Genomic DNA, 22,727 nt, shown 5'->3' with positions numbered 1-22,727 from the left:
TTTAGTTAACATATGTGTTTGCTATCTTTGACTTTCTTCTTTATTTATGACTCCTTACCCTAGAATTTGTTGAATTTGCATTTAACTTTAACCTTAGATGCTGTTGTGGAAAAGGCTGCAAACGAAGTTATCATCTTTCTTGTTTCAATCCACTTTTGCATGATGTTCCACCTGGTGCCTGGCTCTGTAATTTTTGTGTGAAAAAGAAGATGGATTTAGGCGTGTACAGTGTGGCGGATGGGATAGAATCGGTTTGGTTTCATGAAGAAGGTGAGGATTCTTTGAACTAATCAGTTTTTTAAGGTTTGTAGAGCATACTTTGCAGGAACATTGAATTCTGAGATTGTCATGGACCTTATGGTGTTAGGAATGCAGTGTGGAAAGCGATATTTTGTCAAATACAAAGGCCTTGCCCATGTTCATAATCGTTGGATTCCTGAAAGCGAGCTGTTGCACATCGCCCCTTCACTTTTAGCCAATTTTAGGAATAAAAACCAGAAAGAGGTCTGTTATCTTTCTCTCTCTCTCTCTCTCTCTCACTCTCTCTCTTTTCACCCCTCCATCCCTCCTTGCATTTTTATTTATTATCTTGCATTGTTAAACCATAATGATCTGTTGGATGGGCTTCTAAATGAGACTTGAATTTATCATATCTAACATATTAATTAGTTTGGGTTTACATTGACCAGGTAATTAAGTGGAGAAAAGAATGGACTGAGCCTGAACGTTTGTTACAGAAAAGATTACTAGCGCCCCTTGAAGCAGCTGATGAGTGTGCTTCTATGTCTATTTCGGGATCTTGGGATTGTTGTATTGAGTGGTTTGTGAAATGGAAAGGGCTTGGCTATGACCAAGCTACCTGGGAGCTCGAAAATTCACTACTATTATGCTCATCCGAAGCTGCAAGGCTCATAAAAGATTATGAATGTCGTCGTGAGCAGGCCAATAGGTTATATGATCCTCTGATAGCTGACAAGGTAATATTGTCTGGTTGGAATATCCAACTTTTTTATAAGTTTTTCTTTGAGATTTGTTTCTGATTACATATTTTATATTTCTTTATTTAATTAGGAGATTGACCAGTAGCCATGTTGTAATCTAAAGTTCCTTTGTCATAGAGTTTGATAGGCTGTGGACAAAAAATTCCTTTGAGCAAATTAACTTGTGAAGCCAATAATTATGTGTTTGCAATGTTAATTTTGTGGACACGAAAACTTTTGAAGCTTCAAGCATTCTTACACAGACTGTAATTGAATGATGAGCTGAATGACATTGATTTATTATATGGTTTGGTGTTTGATACTTTTTTTTTATGCATGTCTCTCTCTTCCCATCTATCTCTCTTTATAGATATGTGTTTGTGTTTGTATGAATTTCTGTAATATTCCAGAGTGCTTTTCATTACATGCTAACCATTTTCCATTTATTAGATGTTGAATCCCATCCTTGCTTAACTCTTTTGTAAGTTATCGACTTTTGTTATTGATTGATAATTCATCTGTTTTGTTTGTGAATTAATTACAATTAATAAAAAATTATGCCATTTTTATGCAAAACATTTATATCATAACTTTGTTTTAAAAATAGGAATATGATTAACTTGGAGGGTGTGATGATCAATAACATTGCAATTGCACATCAAAATAAAAAACACTTTGATGACCACAAGCAAACTATAAAAGAAAGGAGAAAATCAAATAATGAGAATCATTCCTTGAAAATTTTTGGAAAATCAAAAATAAAATATTGTCACAAAAAAAGCTTTTGGCATCTTTGACTACTTGAGTGATAAGGAGGTATAAAACATTAACCCCTACCCTGTAACTGAAATTGCTATCATTTTAGGAAAATTGAAAATAACACTGGTATAATTCTTTTGTTGTTTTAACATTTATGAAAACAACCTTTCAACCTTTTTGTGCGTCTAAATGGTACTTCATTACATTACTTTTACAATAGAAATGAAGAGATTTCTGAAAGGAAAGGCAATGCAATCTGACATTTCTAGCTCGTAGGCATTAGCTGACATTTCTGAAAGGCAATGTGTATGTTCACATTGATTAGCTAAAGTGCACAAGTATAACTCCAAAATGGCCTGATCAACATAATGTTGTTTTAGGTGTTTTACACACGAAGCAATTCCTCTTTCAAAGTATTTTGAATGGCGTGTTGAAGGAAGCATGGTGCGAGGTTTGTGTACACATTAAATCAATGTTTGGGAACTAGCTATGTAAATATAGTCAGTTGCTATGATAAGGTTTAAGAACATGGAATCCTATTTTTGAATCTTAAATCAACTTTTATGTTGTGACGTGTATATGGGGTGAAAATATGCATCTCCCTAAAGCAAGAGATGATGTGTAACACCCCATAGTACCTCTTAACAGTACAAAGAGTATTACTAACGCATACTTTTCATTAGTTGATCATACGATACTTTTGAACATTTGATAATTTTCATAAAACATCAAACAGTTCAGTTCTAACACATCTCATCAAATGGAAACATTTAATCAAAGTAATATATCACTAGAAATTTTACATATCTCAAGCTCAAACTTCAAACAAAGATAAATACTAACATAACATAACATATGAAATTCTTGACAATTTAACCTGCTATGATTTTCACCTTGTACTTTCCTGTAACAACATCCAATAAGAAAATACTAGTGAGCTATGAGGCTCAATAAGTTATGCAACTTAAAAAAAAATATTTAACTTGTATGATTATAAAATTCATAACATTGAAAACATAAATAAAAGTTAAACTACTTGAGAAAATTTCATAAAAACCTCATTTGACATTAACATTTATTTTCTCTCAAAACTTATCACATCTTTTATTTTTTACCGATAAAAAACAATAGAAGCGCGTAAATATATGTTATATTATTTTAAAATTTAAAAATAAATAAACATATATTTTTTAAATATAATAGTATTCTATTACTCCCTAATTTTATATATTTATATAACTTTTTTATAAAAAATTAAATAAAATGCATTTAATGCACGTGCATTGAAGCGCCAAATCAAATCTCACTACAAATCTGTAATGGCTGAAAAACCAACAAACAAATGGGTTCAGTTGAGTGGTTAATGCAACCCGGTCGGCCGAAGCCGGTCCGCTTCGCGGTCTGATCACGCCCAATTTATTTTTAGGGTTTCGAAACCCGTCATCCACTCACGATCTACTTCTCCATTTTATCTCCGCCGCTTCACGACGGGAGATCGCTGCCGCCTGTTCGCTGTTGAGTAGGGCCAGCGTATGATACCTACGATCTTCTCATAAAGCATTTCTCATCCTTCGGATTCGATTTCTTGCGCTGTTTCGTCGTGGTAGTCTCTCGATCGCTCGAGTCGATCCATCTCTCCGCCATTCGTTTTCTCTTACAGCATTGTCAGGTATCAACTACTTCATTTAGTGGGTTCCTCTACGATCTAGTCCGTCTGTGTGTATGATTTGTAGCTACCTTAATGGAATGTATAATTTATCAAATGAAAATGTTTTGTTAACCTAATAAAATGAGTTGGAAGATCGTGTGGTGTCAGAAATGTTTCTTAGTATCAAGTAACTTTGAATATGAATGTGATTTAAGGGTAATGGTTAAGGATGTATGGTTCTTGAATCTATAGCAAGTGATTTATTTCTATACCTCATTTTTGTGAGCTTGAGATTTTAGGGGTGGGCGGGATCACCACTACTGACAAGATGGGTTGTCATTGCCATATAGATGTGGAGTGGTGATCTACGTGGATTAAAATATATATGGCTTTATTAAAGGGAAGAAGCTTACCTGGTATACTTTGATTGCGCTAAGAAGCTTGTAGATTGCTATTGAAGAACCGAAAGAGGGTTAAAGAGATTTTGGGCGGTGAGAGTGGGTTTGAATAACAATGAAGTGAACTAAATATCCCAAAGGGAGCAAAGGGAGATGAGTGGCGAAGAGACCGCTTAGAGAGCAAGTTGGTTTCACTTGTGATAAAATGTGCGTTGAAACCTTGAGGCTCTTAATTTGGCTCTTGTAAGCATGAAAGGCACTATTGCATAAACCTCCCTCTTAAATGCAACACAACATGATAACCCGGGCCTCGGATATATATGAAAAAGCAATAAAAAACATATGGTTACTATGTCTTTTTAGCTTCCATGTATCCTTTAACCCTTATAAATGTGCCAAGGACATTTGTTTCAAAAGTGCTAAAGTAATAAAAAACCAATGTGGTATTAATATTGTCAATTCAGTTCCTGTAAACCTCTAAAGCTATTGCAGGCAATGGACATGTGCCATTGTGGATTTGCCATGCCTCTAATTTAATGTTGCATGGCTTACGCCCTTTCATCCATTCTCCATGCCTATGAGAGTCTACCAACCAAATTGCTTAGTTCGTTTGATATGGAAGTGCCATTGCAGGCTTTCCATGCCTGTTAAGTTAATGTTGCATGGCCTATGCCCTTTCTATTATGATCCATTCCTCTTGAGTCTTTCATCTACTTTCTATCAATCCATTTGACATGGAAGTGCCATATATAAAGCCAATGTTTCCCATGAAGGTGGGCTTATGTCTCATTTTCCACCCTTAGTGTATTGGAGATTGTCTTGGATGATTGAACCTATGGCTAATGGGTTAGCCAAAGTATTGACTGTAATCTGAAAGATAATGGTCGTAGCAATTTTCAGGCCTCTTCCTTCATACGACCCCTCTTATTTTAATCTCTCACAAGCGTCAACATGATACTCATAGTCCCGCGTCCCACTTTTTTAATATCCAAGCAATCATTAAAATGGTTCAAAGCTGTCCACCACATAATGATCAAAGCCTTGCTACTTGATTATTCCAGAGTTCTCCCCCATAATAAAAAAGGTTAAATAACCATGAAGGCTTGTAATTTGGGGTCCTCAGTCATGATTAGAAGCCTACAAATAGGTTGAAATCTCTAGGATCTGTTTTATCTACTTAAATTAGTCTCCTTTGATTGCGGAACAGGGTGCACTATCTTAAAAGTGACGATGATTAATTTTGAAAAAAGTAGTTCCTTTCTAGTATCATGTTTTCAAGATATTATTCTTGATGTTGAAGTTCTCAAATGTAGGGCTTCAAGTAATGTATTGCAGTGCATAATATGGTTCGCTAGAAGGTTTACTTGTGGTGACATTTTGGTTAGGAAACTTTTGGAGGAACTTCCAAAGTTTTTGTTGTTGATAAAATGGTATACCGTAATGCAGTTAACTTAAAATTACTTTTTAACTTTTTTTTTAATCTAAAATGCTTAAAATTTTCTCTTAGAAAATTAAGTGTGGCTTGATATGAACATATCCAACTTGTTGTGAACCAAATACCGGCTAGTTTCAACCTTCCATATCTTACCAAGCAACGAAACCCTTAACAATTTTCTGGTTGTAGTACTTACAACTGTGATTTGAATGTATATTTTGAAGCAAGTTTTTAGACATGAGACTTGCTTTCTGCAATCCATATAGATGATATAATTGCTTGGAGTTGACTTTCTATTTTTCATTGATTCAAGTTGGCTGGTGTAGTGTAGTAGCATCTTCAATCTGGAAAATGGGGTTAGGATCAGTGTTCAAGCCGTTGAATTTATTTTGAGACAAGTGCAATACATGAAGACAACAACATCAACCTTTTGTCCCACTACATGGGATCAGCTATATGAATCATTTTTCTCCATTGTGTCATGTTAAAAATCAATTTATCATTTAAATCTAATAAAGATAGATCATTTTTAATATTTTCTAACCAAATTCTTTTTATTCTACCTCTATCTTTCTTAACATAACTCAAATCTAATATTTTACTTTTCTAACCTGGTCATCGGAAGTGCAATACATGAAGAATTAATAAAAATTTCTATTACATTTATTTCAAAACAAATTCAATGATTTTGACTCGTTATAACCCAAATTTTGATCAAGATATCTAGAACCTTTTTTTCCCCTCTTCCATCGTGGAGTGCGTTTACATATTTGCACAAGTGCTGTCTCTGTTTTTTTCCCCTCATACCCCTCTTGTCCGCCACTATAGATTCTATTCTAAAATAATTTTTAGATGATTAGTGAATACCAATGTCATTTATTTCATATGAAATCAAGCAGGAGTTTTTGATATGGAGTCTCAGCCGCCTGGTTTTCAACCACGCACCTTCTCAGTCAAGCTGTGGCCACCCAGTGCCAGTACTAGACAGATGCTTCTTGAGAGGATGGCAAAGAACCTTTCCACCGAATCAATCTTTTCTCGAAAGTATGGACTTTTAAGTAAAGAGGAAGCATTTGAGAATGCTCAACACATTGAGGAAACTTGCTTTGTTATTGCTAATGACCATTTTGAAAAGGAGCCTGATGGAGATGGCAGTTCTGCAGTTCAGCTTTATGCCAAGGAAACTAGTAAACTCATTCTAGAAGTTCTCAAAAGGGGTCCGCGGCAGAAGGAAGATGAAGAGGTGACTGCAAATAATGCGGAAGCTCTTGTCCCTCACAAGACTGTCTTTGATATTTCAGGTGGTCGAAGAGATTTTCTAGAAGTTGATGAGGCACATGAACTACTGAGTCCTTTAACAGAGGATGGTAATGCATATACAAAAATTTGTTTCAGCAACAGAAGCTTTGGCGTCGATGCTGCTCGGGTTGCGGAGCCGATCCTGAAATCCCTGTCGAAGCAGTTGTTAGAAGTAGACCTCTCAGATTTCATTGCAGGAAGATCAGAAGAAGATGCTCTTGAAGTCATGAGGATATTTTCTTCAGCTCTTGAAAATTGTGGTCTAAAATACTTGAATCTCTCCAATAATGCAATGGGTGAGAAGGGAGTAAGGGCATTTGAAGCACTTTTCAAATCTCAGAGCCACTTAGAGGAGCTATACTTGATGAATGATGGGATTTCTGAGGAGGCTGCAAAAGCCTTATGTGAGCTCATTCCTTCCACTGAAAAGCTCAGAATCCTTCACTTTCATAACAATATGACAGGAGATGAAGGAGGTGTTGCCATTTCCGAGGTCCTGAAGCGTTCTCCTCATATTGAGGATTTTCGTTGCTCGTCCACTAGGGTTGGCTCGGAGGGCGGAATCGCATTGGCCGAGGCACTGGGAACCTGTACTCATCTGAAGAAGCTTGATCTGAGGGACAATATATTTGGTGTGGAGGCTGGGATAGCCCTCAGCGCAACCATTGAGAAGCATGGAGGTCTCACCGAACTCTACCTAAGTTATCTGAATCTTGAAGATGAAGGAGCAATCTCGATATTCGACGCATTGAGAAAATCCGATTCCTGTCTTGAGATCTTAGAGATTGCCGGAAATGATATCACGGCGAAAGCCGCCCCGCATCTCACCGCTTATTTAGCTGCAAAACCGACCCTCAAGAAGCTGAGTTTGTCCGAAAATGAACTGAAGGATGAGGGCGCAGTACTGATTGGTACATTTTTGAAGGATAGTAACCCACAGCTGAAAGAATTGGATTTTAGCACTAATGCTGTGAAGAGAGTTGGAGCAAGGTGTTTGGCCCAAGCTGTTGTCACAAACAAGCCTGATTTTGTGCTTCTGAACATTGATGGCAATGCCATATCTGAAGAAGGGATTGATGAGGTAAAGGAGATCTTGAAGTCGGGTAAGAAATCTGCCAATGTTCTCGGACCGTTGGATGAGAATGATCCGGAAGGCGGAGAAGACGACGAAAATGAAGAAGATGAAAAGGATGATGGCGATGAAGAGAACGAAGAAGATGATGTGGGATCTAAGCTTCAAAATCTGAGTTTTCAGTAGGTTTCAAAAGGTATATTCCATCACTTACCGTAGCTTGCAGAATGCACTTACTGCAGATGGTTGGTTGTCTTGTGGGTTATATCCACTGATTTATTGCTAGATGGCTATTGTTATTTGATTGGCCATTTACACCCACTGTTGTGATTTTGGCGAACTCTGCTTTTCCTGTATTTTTTTTTGGTTTTATGGCTTTGAACTTTGCTTTTTAGTGTAGTTGCTATGCATGGAAGGAGATATAACATGCATGATCCTGCTCACACATTCACACCTGCATATAATGAATGCTGTACTTGACTGCTTCTTGTTTAGGGTTTAGGCTTCCCCATCTAGAATGGTTTTCTTACTGCTTCTTAAAACAGTTTTTTAGCACAAAATATTTAATTTTTATATTAAAATTTTGTTTTAAGAAGCAATAAAAAAGCCGTCACAAATGAAGCCTAATGCTTCTTTTGGACAGTTTTATGTATGCTTTGTAAAGCAGTTTTTTACTAAATTTTTTATTTAAGTAGGACCCTTTTTTAGGAGAGATTATTTTGTGCAGAGACGCAGAACTTTATTTGGAGACCAACCAGAATGTACCATGTTAGCGGTACTGAGCCGTGATACCGAACGAAGAGATCACTTGGCATTTTATGGTTGATCTCCAGAGACTATTTGGCGTCCACAAAATAATTTCTCGTATGAAAATGTCAATTGTTAGAAGTTTCTCAGTTGGAACAAATTCTTCTTTTTAAAATAAGAATATTTAATGTAAAATGATTGCTATTGAAATTTGATTTTAATGATTGTTAAATTTATTTTAAATGAATATAATGCATAATCAATTTGTTTTAATTTATATTAAGCTTATATTTTTTTAAAAAATAAGCAATAAATTTGGCTATAAGGATATTTCTGAGGTCATTTTCAAAGAGGAACATAAAGCTGCATTTTATATATTTTTAATTTTTTTTGCGTCGGTGTCAACATGGATTTCGTTGGCTTATTTTATTTAATCATTCGTACACTGAACTAAATAATTACTATTAATTAAATTTCATTTGTTTAAACAAAATATTCTATGAACTTTTACATAATAAATTGTCTGAAAGTTCAGAGAAAAGAAAATAACGAGTTTTGTATATATCATAATTTAGAAGCTGTTGTATCGAGTTATAGCTATGTTTTGGGCGAATTATTACGTCCAATCATCACCAGCTGTTCGAACATCCAATTCAGATGTGTCATGTCACCCAAATATATTAGGATCCAGTGTATTTGGTGATGTGACACATCTGATCCGGGGCAAATTATTGGGTCAGGTGACCGAACGCAGAGATAGGTCCGGATATTAATAAAATATTATTTTAAAATTAGCGCAAGTAAAGCACAACTAAAGCGCAGGTAAAACGTAACTAAAGCGCAAATCAAAAAGCGCAACTAAAGTGCAACCAAAGCGCAACTAAAGCGCAAGGTGACGCGGCAAATTTTTATTGGATGTCCGAACTTATTTTCCGCCTCCGGTCACCTGACCCAATAATTTGCCCTGATCCAGACACCAGACGTAATAATTTGCCTATATTTTGATGCCTTTTAAAATAATTTTTTTGTTACAAAAAATTTAATCTTTGTATTAAAAAATTACTTTAACAAAGTAGTAAAAAAGTCATCCATATAAAGTCTTAATGACCGGGTTAAAAAAGCACTTATTAATAGAATACTGAAGAGTTCAAATTAGTTGCGAATGCCAGTTTATTCCAACTTTTTCCCTTAGGGATCATCTAACGGTACTGAACCTAAATATTTGAGTTTTATATGGCACCTTAAAGCAATTTTTTAAAAATTAAAATCTAAATTTTTATACTAAAAAACTGTTTTAAGTGTCCTAAACGAAACCTTTGTCTCATAATCTTGAAGCTCATTAAATTAAGGTGATAAATCAAAGCAGATAATATCTCGATGGTTCAAAAATTTGGATTGTTACCTTACAACTTCAACTATCTCATCCGCCCCAATCACCAATCTTTAAGAAGCTCATCTGCAGCTTTTTTGTAGCTTACTTTCTTCTTCACTGGATTCGTCTCCTGCTGTGGTTTCTTATCCTCATTGATAGAAACGTCAACATCTTCTCGATGCCTTTTCTGGGTTTGGCTAAGACTTGGTATCATATCTAACAGCATTGCATGAATTGGGTCAGTCCTTACCTCCAATTTATCTCCCGACTTACTTCCAATTTCCAGAAATTTCATAGAATCACTTTGTTCTACAGGCCTATCTGAAACTTCTTGTTTCCTTTCAGCTTCATCTTGTATTTCACTTGCAGTTTTCTGGACTTGGCCAGTTAAATTTTCATCTTTGGCATGTTTTGATGGAGCTGCTTCCAAACAGTCACTGCTTTCAGAACCATCCGAACCCAGCTTTACTGAACGCTTCCCAATCTTCGGCCGCGTTCGACGGGTAGGTCTGTGAACTGGTCTTCCAACATTAGCTCTTCCTGCAGCTCGTCTCCCTCTTTTTCTCTTTCCAGATGCAGCAGAGTTTTGATCTTCAGCTTCACATTTGATTGCTGGGAAGGCCGGATTGCTTCTGCCAAAGTATGTTGAGAAAAATTAAGTCAAGCAAGATGGTTTACAAGCATAATGAAGATGGAAACATAATGAAAAACAGATAGCCATGCAAAGAATAGTAAGTAAACTTATTAACATAAAACATTCACTACTCAACTTACATGTTGATATTAACATGTGGATTATTATTACAGTACATCTCATTTTATTGTATTTTCTGATATTGTTTTAAATTGATCTGTATTTCTAATAGTGTAACTGCATATTAGAGCAAAGCTTCAACGGATAATTCTTAAAATTTATTTCCTAAGATCCATTAACCTTAAAGTAGCAAGCTTATAATAATTTTATTATTTTCTTGCAATTCCTGATCGTTTCACATCAGAGCTTATTAACATAAAACATTCACTAGTCAACTTACATGACTGATAAAAGTAGACTGACTTGAATATATGCGGCTAATTTGGTTGCTTATGGATAGAAAATGCATGATGATTTCCTTTTTCATATTTATTAATGTACAATTTAATAAATCCATCATACCCAAATAGCTTGTACAAAATTGTATACTAAAAGAAAAAAAAAAAACCAAAAAAGACTTTTTTTTTTACCATCACATCTGCAATGACACATATTTAATATTTATTTTCAGATGGAATCAAATATGAGTACTTTGAAAATACAAATCTACCATCCTTACTGTCTAGCCACAATACAAAATCGCTAAACAAACCCATCCATCTCATCTTCATGGTTATAACAGTAGATGCATAGATTATGACTAAATCGCTCGCACTACACCAAGAACTGCGTGTGATTAAATAGTTAATGATCATAAAATCATGCGTATAAGGATTCTTTATGTAAAAAAGAAAAAAAAAAAAGAAGGGCACCACTTACTTTTCCTCAACTATCAGTTCTTCCAATGAATCTGGCTTTAGATTATAATCATTTTCAGGTAACCTGACACTTTTATCCAAGGAATCTTCTAACCAATTATGTACCAAAACATATAATTTCTTCTGGTGTAAAAGGCGGCGTTGATTTGATGGAATGCTGAAAAAAATCATGAAAAATAAATTACACATTTAATTATTCAAGTGGCGGAAAAAAAAAATCAAAATTACAAAAAGAGATGCTAAATGCAATACAAAAAGGTCAACAAATCATAAGATGCTAAAAGAGCACATTGCTTCAGCCCAGGTGATTTATTATAAAAGAATGGCTACCTTTGTAACAACACCTATATAGAACTTCTCAAGAATCATGCGCCAAAGACAAGCACCCTTTAATTTTGAAAATTTAAACATCATATCACATAATATATTCCATTATTGTTAGACATCACTATTCCCATACAAAAATTTTATACATTGAATGATGTTAATCTATCATATGTAAATGATTTTTGTTAATCTTTCTTCTTTGATCTTTTTTCTATCCTTTTCTTTGATACCATTTTTAAGATAGGCGCCAATGTTTTATAATCTAACTTTTTCTAAAAATGATTTTTATGTCCATATTTTTAATTGCATCAGTGTACATGTAATATTCTAAAACCATTAAACTGTGTTGTCATAATTTTGTCCTTCACATGGTATTCCTTCTCTTCATTAAAATTTATTAATGTATGTGGGCTCCGAAAACTCGGCCCCGGCCTCCCCTCGCTCTTCTTATTCGGCGATGGAGTTTTAACTGATAAGTTCCGAGGTAAATTTTGGAAGGCAGATGGGTTTGTAGATAAGACACTACCCAGAGATTTCGCCCTCATTTTGTGAGGACTTTATGATCTGAGTAAAATTTTTGCCATTTTTTGAAGCTTTTAAAATTTATTAATGTACAATCTGTAAATGCTAATTCTTACCCAGCTTGTTGCAAATCATACTTTTTTAATCATACATTGTTTGCCATTTTTTGAAGCTTTTAAAATGCAAAAACCAGAAACATCTTGGATAAAGATAGGATAATAGCCACTTGCTGATCCAGAAGTCCAAGAGAATAAAGCCAAGAAACACCTTTTCATTATGGTTATAGTTTTCATTAGATTACCAAAATACAGATCTTACTAGAATGCAGATAAATACCTTTCAAGTATCTCATCAAAGTCATGTGATCCAAGCACTGCATAAACTAATAAATGTGTCGCAGTTTCAAGATCGTTGCAAACATTACCCCCGTGCATGTTAATTTCAAGTTTCATCCTTCTTACGGCCAGCTCTGATATAACTTTTAAGTCGGTATTCCTTCAACAGATAAAGATAGTTCATTTATCTTGCTAGTGAAACATCACTAAAATCTCGTAAGTACACAACGAAAACCAAAATGATCAGGGGAGTTACCTGACAGGCATTTCATGCAAGTAAATGAAACAACCGTGAAACAAGCCCAATCTTCTCACTGGAAGATATTTCTTCCTGTAATTCTCAATCATTTTGGACTTTCCAGATCCAATCATATTGCAAAATATCTGTCGTACAGAAAGTGAAAAAATCCTATTAGGCATAGAGATTGGTATTGATAACTCATGTTAGGAGTTGTGATCCAAAAATAAATTTCTCGCATTCATCATAATTATCTGGAAATATAACTGGAAGTGCAAACATATATTCGAGATGGCTCACTCATTTTATTTTGGCTATGAAAAAAGAATCAATACTATACACAATCAATACTTGGGTCAGTTCCACTCAGTCTAGGAGTAATGCAGGAAGGCTTTCAGGAAGGATTTAAGCAAAAAAAAATCTTCTATATCGTCGGTCACAATGATGTTCTTCCTCATTGTTTCTTTACTCGATCGTCTTCTATAGTTTTCATCTGTTCTTCGGTGTGGATTTTCCACCAGCTCTCTCTTCAGGATGAATTTTGTTGACTCCAGACAATAGATCATTTCAATTTTCCGCTAGTAACATCTCAACAATTAGGATTATAATTCTTCGTATCTCAGGAAAATTAATTCAACATGATACATTATGTTTAGAATTTCAGATTTATCTTCATTTAAATTAGGATTTTTAGATATATCAAGTTTCTTCTACCCTGCGCTACTCTCCCATTGAGGCGTGCTTTCATTTATGTGCTCAGTTCCCTTCCCCCTACCTTTCCGGTTTTCATCCTAGATCTGATTCTTCTTTTCCTCAGTCTTTGCAATCAATTAAATAAAAAATTAACTCCGGCTTTAGGCTGGGTAAAGTGAGTGAGACGAAGACTGGGTTTTAGAATTAAAGGAGATTTTTTAACTTTCTTTTTTTCCAAGTCGTGCTTGGTGCAATTAGGAATTCAAGTTAAATAACTTCTAACCATAAGTAGATGGCCTACAAGAGTGAGTTACAAACTTATCTACACCAAATTGACTGGAATTCCCAGCAACAAGAACAAAAAAACAATTCCAGACCATTTCTTAGCAAGTAACCCTTTCTTTCAGTCTAGCGTATTTGGAAACTGAGGACCTTCTTTAGGAAAAAAAAAAAGAAAGGATCCACTTTTGTACATCAGGTTATATTAAGTATTCCTTAATTGTACAGTGGAAAATAAGTTTACTGAGAGTCAACTTAGATGATTTGGTCACATTAAACGGAGGCCTTCAGATGACCCGGTCAGAAAAGTTGAGGTATTAGATTTGACTTGTGTTAAGAAAGGTAGAGGAAGACACAAAAAGACTTGGTTAGAAAATATTAGAAATGATCTTTCTTTATTAGATTTAATTGAGAATTTGATTTTTAATAGGACACAATGGCGAAAAAGGATTCATATAGCAGACCCCACGTAGTGGGACAAAGACTGGATGTTGTTGTTGCAATGAACATACAATTCCGAGATAAAAAATCTCCTTTAGTACATCTATTAGGAATAAAAGGGCAGTTAATAGCCCTTCAAAAGTATTACCAAACAACCCTCAAGAGTGCATACAGTTAACAACTAGTCTATACAAGTTTGGCCGAAACCCCTCAAAGACCGGCCACATTAAAAACTAAAAATCCAGAGCAGTTATTAGCAATCCCAGTTCTTTTTAAGTCTGTATTTTTTGTGTAGTGAGGAACAAAAGAACCTTCAGCAAAACAACCTGAAGGGCTAAAATTATTGAATCATAAGTGTAAAGTAGTTTCCAGTTGCATACTCCCAATTTTAAAAGGCAAGTTATGAAAACGATCCGGTGGTCTGTTACAGAAGTTTACCTGTTTTATGTCTTCGATGTCAATGTCCCAGTAATAATAATCAGAGAATGCATCAATCTCCTCTTGGTGCTTCTTCTTGGAAGAATCAGCAAAAAACAAGAAGTACCTTCATGACAGAATAACACAACACTATTTATTTTAAGTTCTCAAATGAGCTAAAGAAAAAAAAAAGTACAAATGCTTTCAATTTAAGACTAACTTGGGTTGTATATGCACTAATTTCTTCTTATTGCAACAGTCCAAAACCCAAGAATAATGGATGATATCACCATGATGCATGGCCGCCTGATATTTGATGCCTGGGGTTGTGTTGGTTTTGGAATTAGCAGGAGATCTACAAAGAATTTTAAAAGAAAATAACAAAAATATTCCCCAAATTATTTAGGATGTGCTCATTTTTTACCTCAAACTTTTATTTCTCTCTAATTTGGTCCCTCAACTCTTCAAAATAGTAGAGGGACTAGAGATTCAATATTTGATAAGTTGAGGGAACAAATTGGAGAATAAGAAAAGTTTGGATCTAAATGAACACGCCCTAAATAATCTGATATATAATTTGGTCATTCTAAACATGAGAAATCAGTACCTTTTTTCTCAGCTGCAATGCAATGAGTTACTGTATCATTAAGATTCATGGAAAAATTTCCTCCATTCTCAATCACTAGTTTGTGGAAATAATCTACTGAAGAAGATGGGGGAACATTCACAAAATCTACAATAGTCAAGGAGTAGATTAAAAAATAATAAGAAAACCACACTAAAGCTTTTTATAGTGCAAGTAAATTGATCTCATTCGGACATCAGGAAAATAAAGCTTGAAATATAACAAGAAAAACAAAATACTAACTGAAGAAATCATGTTTTGGTATGGAATGGTAAATAGATAGAACACAAACTAAATTAACTTATCGCAAGGATACAGAACATCATATTTGCAAATATCAACGTTTTCTTTACAACAGAGATGTCAGACTGGATAGACTGGGGTGTAATGACAGAAATGGTTGTTTTCTCTCCCTTCCTTGATAATCTTTTAGGCTTGGCATTAACGAGTTGCAAAGCTCCTTGATTTACTCCCCTTTGCGTAGTGCCATTGCTTGACTGCACCAAATCCCTAAATGCTGAAATAAAAAAATTGTCCTAATTTAATTACAAAGCACGCAATGCAATTTATAAAAATATATTGATAAACTAACATACATCACAAATATGTATATGATGATATATATTTTAATATAATGATTCAAAGTCATTAAAAAGATCCTAAATCGTCATAATTTAAATGTTAATGTTCATTTTGATGATGTCATGCATAAATTCAAGGTTATCAAACTAGGAAATAAAAATACATCTTTCAAATTGGGGAAAGGACAGGGTAGCTTTGAGTTGAAAGAAAAACATACTAGGATATGAGAAATATTCATAATAACACTTTCATCAGAGCGCTCATCAACAAAGAAAGCACAAACAAGAAGTCATGAGAATTTCAGATTAAACTTGGAAAGAAATTTGGTAGGTCAAAATAAAAATGGAAACAAATTGTTTAAAGATATAATAAAAATAAAAGTAAATGTAACTGTGGACAAAATTGAATTGTAAAGCAGATTTCTGAAGACCACACCAAACAGTTGGGACAACGTCCAGCAGCTGTCAAAGCTGATGATGACAGTGCCAAATTAGTGGCACCTGATCTATTCAAGAACTTATGGCATCCATTCAAGTTTTTTGACCTTTTTTTTTCTACATAGCAATTCAAAATTACAAGAAGAGAAAACCAAATAAATAAATAGCCAAAGCACTCCAAACCTAAAATATTTTTTGCAAGTCCTCATATATATATATATATATATGGACTTGTTTCATGATTACCCCTCAATATCAAAATCTCGTGTGTGGTCATTTCTCTTGCATCTTGCACTAAATTAAGTATTAACAAATGTTAAATCTCAACCTTACGATCCCGAAGACATCCACGGCTGTGAACAGTAATCCGTGGGAGGACTACAAGGATTGCATTAATTCCTCCCATTGATTTAGGAATAATTGTATTCATATTATTATAAGAGTTATTTGTTTCCTTATTGATATACCTTGTATAGATCTATAAATAGGGAGTAGATTGCTTAATAAAATTCAAACTTTTCCCTCTCAAATCCTCGTTCTTAACAACAAATCTTTGCAATAAATTTTTAATAAAACAGCAGCAGCAGCAGCATTGACACATTAAACTAAAATTGATGAACAAAAACAGTATAATACAGGAATTAATAATACAATTAGCACATATCATTAAAATAAACATGAACATGACGGCAATCAATTATTACATTTCGCTGGTAGTAGCTATTACATAACAGGATAAACAATGCTTTAAAACAAGAACACCTAAGCCTGCACTAATTTTCCTACGCAAATAGGTGTATTCCATTTACATAAAAGACCAGATGTGTTTTTCAGCTTCAAGAACTTACATTCAACATCAAGGCACTCATGCCATTGCTTGTCATATCTCACACGTTGTATGCGTGGAAACCTCAAACTGTAGGGTGCAGCAAAAACCTTGGCAAAAAGGGATTTCATTCACAACAAGGCATCTAAGAAAACTTGTGAAAGTGCAAGATTTTAGTAACTAATAAGATGCATAAAAAGGGATTTGAAAATTGACAACAAATTCTTAGTGTAAAGTACCTCAGATTTTATTGTTCTGATATCACTGGTAATAGAGAGTATGACTGACCTGAGATACAGAGCATATAATGTAAAAAGTGCACATCCAAGGAACTCAATGGAAAAAAAGAGCGAGCAGGATACTAACTTATCAGGGCTCTCAACCCAAACATCTGGTCTCTCTTTTGAATTATTTGTTACTTCATAGAAATGAGGTACTCTTTTAGGGTACTCATTCTTCCTGCATAAACAATGAAAGACCTTAGTATCATGCTATTAATTAAGACCTTTAGCTCCAGAATGAGCGCCTAGACAGTAAAATGAAACAAAAAATAAAATTGCCTTATATCTGTACAAATTGAGGATTAAATATGCTTTCATGGTTCACAATATTCCATATGAATTCATGTTAAATAAGATAGCATATTACAATTCATAAATAAATGATGCATTATAAACATCCATGATTTACCGACATTTCTCCTTAAAAAGGTATGTAGTGTTCGACAAGCATCAGACACGACAATCGTTTGACATGATGAAGACATCCGATTAAGAAAATATTAAAAACAAATTGAATGCGAATGTCCAACATGCATATTTTAAATATTTTATTAAAAAACACTCTTTAATATTATTTCTTATATTTCAAAATTTTCTTTATTAAAAAAATAAAGGCTAAATTTCTTATTTTCTCTCTATATCCCCAAATCAATTGCAAGCAGTCATTATCCTACTCAATGAACATTCCCATTTTCATTTCTTGCTGATGGTTTATAGCTAGAATTTCACAACAACGCCCAATGATATCTCAACATTATCATAATATCAACATTTCAAACTATCTCAACATCAAAGTATTTCGTTGTTTTCACATTGATGCTCGATGCCAACAATTTCTACACCCAAAATAACACCCCCATGCCATCTTTACAACTTATTTTTTGTCTAATGTCGTCTTAACATCAACGGCCGATATAGTCTTGACATCGATGCTTGATGCCCACTGCACAACATCAATGCTCGATTATCGATAGCATTATTGTCTCCCTTCTCAATACCTACCCCACAACACAAACACACCCAATTATGGACATCCTAATAGTAATCATTTTAAGAACAAATCTTAATTAAATAACATGTTATTTCCAATTATTTTTATATTCTACTTATTCAATTTTTATGCACTATTTTTAAGATATAAAATTATAATACCGTGTTGAACTTATATTTGTGCCCTATACTTTCAATAATTGGTGTCTCATATCCGTGTTGCCATGTCAATATCTGTGCATCATAAATAAACATAAGTCAAATAATCATTGATTTTATGATTATATTATATGAATGGAATAATTATAGCTTATTGTTAACATGCAAATGACCGACTCCATTAGAGTAAAAGTCTAGAGAAATAAAATTTAATTAATCTAAAGAAAGTATATTTTCTTAGGTATTTAAATAAGTATTTAAAAATCCGTGTTATTATTGCAACACTCATAGTCAACGTGATGGCTATCTTTGAGGTACCCATATGCAAAATATAATGTCCGTTTATAAGTAAAATGTAAATGTTAGATTTAAGAGGTTGAGTAGATAATTGGTCGAAAAGAAGTACAAAAACTAAGCTACTTAGCAGTGTGACTAAAGTTCCGTGCTTAACTCTGTCTTATTCATTGTACTTGAGTATGATAAGGTGTTCAGGTTGAAGAGCTGGTTCACCTAAAATTGAAAAGGAGGGTAATCTCAATAAGAGAGAATGCTTTAGATTGCACTTGGTTGTGGAAACTTCCTTTTGTAGAATATGAAATATGAAAAATAAAGCTATCAATTTACCGTAATTATTCAATGACATTGTTCATATTATTATGAGTAGAGCATGTGATACCTTTCAAGTCATAAAATGCAATGATCATTTTTTAGTTAATGTCCATGATTATCAAATATCATGCAACCACTACAATTATGTATTCCAAGTAATTAACTAATTTATACATGGTATTCCAATATTATGGTCAGCTTTCCAATACCATATGCTATGGTATGTCTGACTTCAACAAAATGCTATTATTTTTTCTTTGATTCTAAATGTCAGGCTATCATTATGATCAGGAATTCCAATTCATTCTATAGTTTATGACCATGTTTCCAAACATCATGGTATCGCTATGGCTTTTATTCAAAATGTCAGGCAATTATTATGACTGTGATCTCCAATGTTATGATACTGTCATTAATTATCGTTAAAAAAACACCTATAAATAAGCTATTGCAAGAAATAATGTATGTAAAGAAAAGCCCACATGAATGCATGCATTTGCATGAAGATAGATGGAGTCCCCTTATGTTAGTGGATGGGAATGTTAATATAATTGTTTGTTTGTCTTTAACCTTTTCGCCATAGGAAATAGTAGACATAAGAGTCGTGCCCCAATGTGCAAATGGGGGATGTATCGACTAGTGGTGAGTTGGGTACTTTTCTGCCATAGAGAAGAGTAAATGTAAGGACTGCACTCTAATATACTGATGGGGATTTATCGATCAATGGCGATTTGGTTTATGATGATGATGCAGGACTACAATGCTTTTAAATGAATGCGATAAGAATTTGCACGATCTTGATAAGAACAAATAACAATTAAGACTATTAGCAATCAAAACGATAAAAGAAAATGTAAGAGAGGTAACTACGTTTAGGTCAAATCACATGCTAAGCATTTGAATTATCAAAATAACTTAGAATCTCAACAACATGGGTATTAAGTAGTCATTCAACAAAAATCCCTAATCTAACATTGAGATAAGCACATAGAAAGTAAACTCAAATCCTATGTTTACTGAGCGGAGGCAGAGGGTGAAGCACGAGAACTTTGCGATTAAATCACCACCTACAAGATTAGCGGATTAGAAAGATAATTGATGAGGGAAGAAGTTCACCCTTGCTATTGTCCCGAAACAATTTGCCACTGGACGTGTTGTTCATCGATGGCCTCCGAGAGTGTGAAGATGATGCGGTCCACGTACTCTTCAACAGAGTTATCAACTTCTGGGTTGAAATCGAAGAAGGTGGAGTGGAGGATGTTGACGTTCCCTTGCTCGTCTTAAGCAAATCCGTAGTCAAGCTTCAGGTCGGGCATTCATCGGTGTTGAAGGATTGATTTGCAGATGAGGATTGTAGTTGACTCCCTTGGTGACTTCTCTAGGGAGAAAGAAGTTTCTCTCTAGATTTTAACTGGAGGAGGAGGGAAGGGTGGGCCGGCCACTGAAGGAGGGAGGGGGAATTAAATTTGGTTCAGATTTTTGTGGAGGGAAATTATTTCAAACAACTCAATAAATTAATCCCTTTGATTGAGAGTAATTAAAGAAAAGAAAGAGAGGGAGGGGCGGCGGAAAGAGAGAGGAGGTTTGGAATTTATTTCCAAAACTAAATATGAGATTTTGGAAAGTAGTAAGGAGGTGGGGGCACTTGGAAATTTCCGCCAAAGAGGGATATGAAGGCTTGAATTACTTCCAAAAGTGGAGATGGGCTTTAGGAAATAAATCCAAGGAGGGATTAAATGAGGGGGCCGGCGATATAAGGGCTAGAGAGGAATTTTAGGGAAGCTTTTAATTCTTCCTTAAGTTAGGGAATCAAATTTAGGAAGAGATATTTCATCCCAATTTAAATTAAAATCAAATAGGAAGGGATTCGGAAACTTTCCTAAAATGAGAATGGTATTTTAGGTAACTTTTAAAATTCAAATAAATTTGAATTTGCAAAGCAATTGAATTACCTAAAATATTCAAACCCAATTAGGAAAGGGGTAATTGCAAGCAATGATGAAGGAAAAGCCAAGTGGAGGGCCGGCGGCTTGTGGTTTGGCCGTGGGTGGTGGGGGAGAGGGAGGTAGGGTCGGATGGGGTGGAGGTGGGAGATTTAGCCCACGGTGACGATGGGGCTAAGATGGCCGGCGGCTTGGGTGGTGAGAGGGGTGGTGGGCCAGTGGTGTAGGGTGGGGGAAAGGGGAGAAGACGAAATAATAGAACAAACCATGAGCCCGGACTCTTCCAAGGCTGGTGGGTGATGCGATTCCCTCTCCAAGGGTTTTCTCTCCTAAGCACTCTCAAGCTCTCACACGGAACTCAAGAAATGGAAAAATTTTTTATCATTCATTCATTAACAATGAAAAGAGAACATAAAGGCTATATATAGCCTCATGCAAAGGACTCAAAAATAAAAGACCACAATGCCCTTTGGACTTACATATAACCTCCCTTTAATAAGGGATAAAAGTGGAAACTAACAAAAGCAAATACAAACATAGAATAATAAAAGACAAATACATAATATGACTAAAAAATACATCGACTCGATCGTGGTCGTAGATCGACGGTCACGTCTCTAATAGACTTTCCAAGCTCCGATGTCCCCATCAGATGAGGGTGTTAACATTCAAAAGACAAGATCATGCATATGACAACAATTGCTGTCATGCTGTGGCAACTGCTATGATCACTTTATAATTTATGCTATTATAAAGAATCTTATGTCAAAATGTCATATTTATATAGATTGTTATCGTGTTTAATGATTAACATGCATATCACTTCTTTCTTCATTATTTTCAATTATTTAGAGCTACGATATACCCATTGAGTTATATATTTATGCCACTCACAATACCATTTTTCAAATCCTCTGATGGAGTAGATGATTCATAGACAAGATTTTGTACACAATTGATGTGGAGTACATTCGTTCAGGTATATGTGTAAATACCGTAAATGTATAGTGTAGCTTTAGACTCTTTGGCTCAAGAATATTACTCCACGGTATATTGGATTCATAGCACTGTGATACTTATTTAGATGTATCAAGAATGTTCTAATGAGAACCACATGGTAATAAATTTGGATGTTAAGTATACATGTACAATCTTCTTTCATTTACATTAAATAAAAAAATCAAGGCTCGGCAACTCTCTTACACTTTGGATGACATAGTTGAATGATTATACATTGTTATCCACTGTTATATGAAATGATGCATTGCATGCAACAAGTTAAGAACTATTCAATAGCAAAGATTTTTTTTTCCCAGTGTCGGAAGGGCTAACACATAAATCCATAAACCCATGGGCTTTAAATGACAGTCAGAAAGAGCAACACATAAAACAAATGAAATAACTAAAGAAGAAATTTACAATTGCAAACATTAAAGTGAACTACTTTAATAATAAAATTGCAACATTTGACGAGAAAATTAGAAAATGCAATCCCTCCTATATAATCAATTCGCAAGACACATACCAAGAATAAAAAAAATTCCCAACTTCAACAATAATTCGCAAGACACATACCAAGAATCAAAAAAATTCCCAACTTCAACAAAGCAAGTTGAAGGAGGTGAAATTTGTGAAAAATATATCTATTATCATATGGATTATGGATCTGATGATTATTAGATTCAAGATTTTCTCTCCATATGTTTTAAAAATATTTCAACAAATAATAAAAAAAAATAATCCGAGTGACGGAAAAATCCAGCAGTTAGTACAAATATGGTCATACCAGATAGCTCTTAAA

At 34.5% G+C, this 22,727-nt stretch overlaps 3 protein-coding genes across 4 annotated transcripts in view; 2 read left to right on the top strand and 1 right to left on the bottom strand.

Annotated features, from left to right (window-relative positions):
- Positions 1-74: 74 nt before the first annotated feature.
- On the top strand, positions 75-1,086 carry LOC110100328 (CHD3-type chromatin-remodeling factor PICKLE-like). Its single transcript, XM_028699123.1, has 4 exons — positions 75-270; positions 368-504; positions 690-977; positions 1,072-1,086. The coding sequence occupies exons 1-4, from the start codon at positions 210-212 to the stop codon at positions 1,084-1,086; spliced, it is 501 nt and encodes a 166-aa protein (XP_028554956.1). The 5' UTR covers positions 75-209.
- A 2,018-nt stretch (positions 1,087-3,104) lies between these two features.
- LOC110100319 (RAN GTPase-activating protein 2) lies at positions 3,105-8,104 on the top strand. The gene is made up of 2 exons (XM_020827764.2): positions 3,105-3,408; positions 6,120-8,104. The coding sequence occupies exon 2, from the start codon at positions 6,131-6,133 to the stop codon at positions 7,775-7,777; it is 1,647 nt and encodes a 548-aa protein (XP_020683423.1). The 5' UTR covers positions 3,105-3,408; positions 6,120-6,130; the 3' UTR covers positions 7,778-8,104.
- A 1,549-nt stretch (positions 8,105-9,653) lies between these two features.
- Positions 9,654-22,727, bottom strand: part of LOC110100303 (DNA ligase 4) — a 51,726-nt gene continuing 38,652 nt past the window's right edge. The window contains exons 17-27 of one of the 2 annotated variants that reach the window (XM_020827747.2): positions 17,311-17,403; positions 17,184-17,232; positions 16,967-17,054; positions 15,416-15,616; positions 15,082-15,207; positions 14,695-14,794; positions 14,496-14,601; positions 12,663-12,790; positions 12,408-12,566; positions 11,224-11,379; positions 9,654-10,342 (exon numbers count right to left, since the gene is read on the bottom strand). In XM_020827747.2, the coding sequence (XP_020683406.1) occupies positions 9,772-10,342; positions 11,224-11,379; positions 12,408-12,566; positions 12,663-12,790; positions 14,496-14,601; positions 14,695-14,794; positions 15,082-15,207; positions 15,416-15,616; positions 16,967-17,054; positions 17,184-17,232; positions 17,311-17,403 (1,777 nt within the window). In that variant the 3' untranslated portion in view covers positions 9,654-9,771. The remainder of the gene's footprint in view (positions 10,343-11,223; positions 11,380-12,407; positions 12,567-12,662; positions 12,791-14,495; positions 14,602-14,694; positions 14,795-15,081; positions 15,208-15,415; positions 15,617-16,966; positions 17,055-17,183; positions 17,233-17,310; positions 17,404-22,727) is intronic. The other variant, XM_028699201.1, reaches the window with a different exon arrangement.

The sequence above is a fragment of the Dendrobium catenatum genome, unplaced genomic scaffold, assembly GCF_001605985.2.
Source record: "Dendrobium catenatum unplaced genomic scaffold, ASM160598v2 fragScaff_scaffold_1220, whole genome shotgun sequence".
Taxonomy (NCBI): Eukaryota; Viridiplantae; Streptophyta; class Magnoliopsida; order Asparagales; family Orchidaceae; genus Dendrobium; species Dendrobium catenatum.
This window is presented reverse-complemented; position numbering and strand designations above follow the sequence as displayed.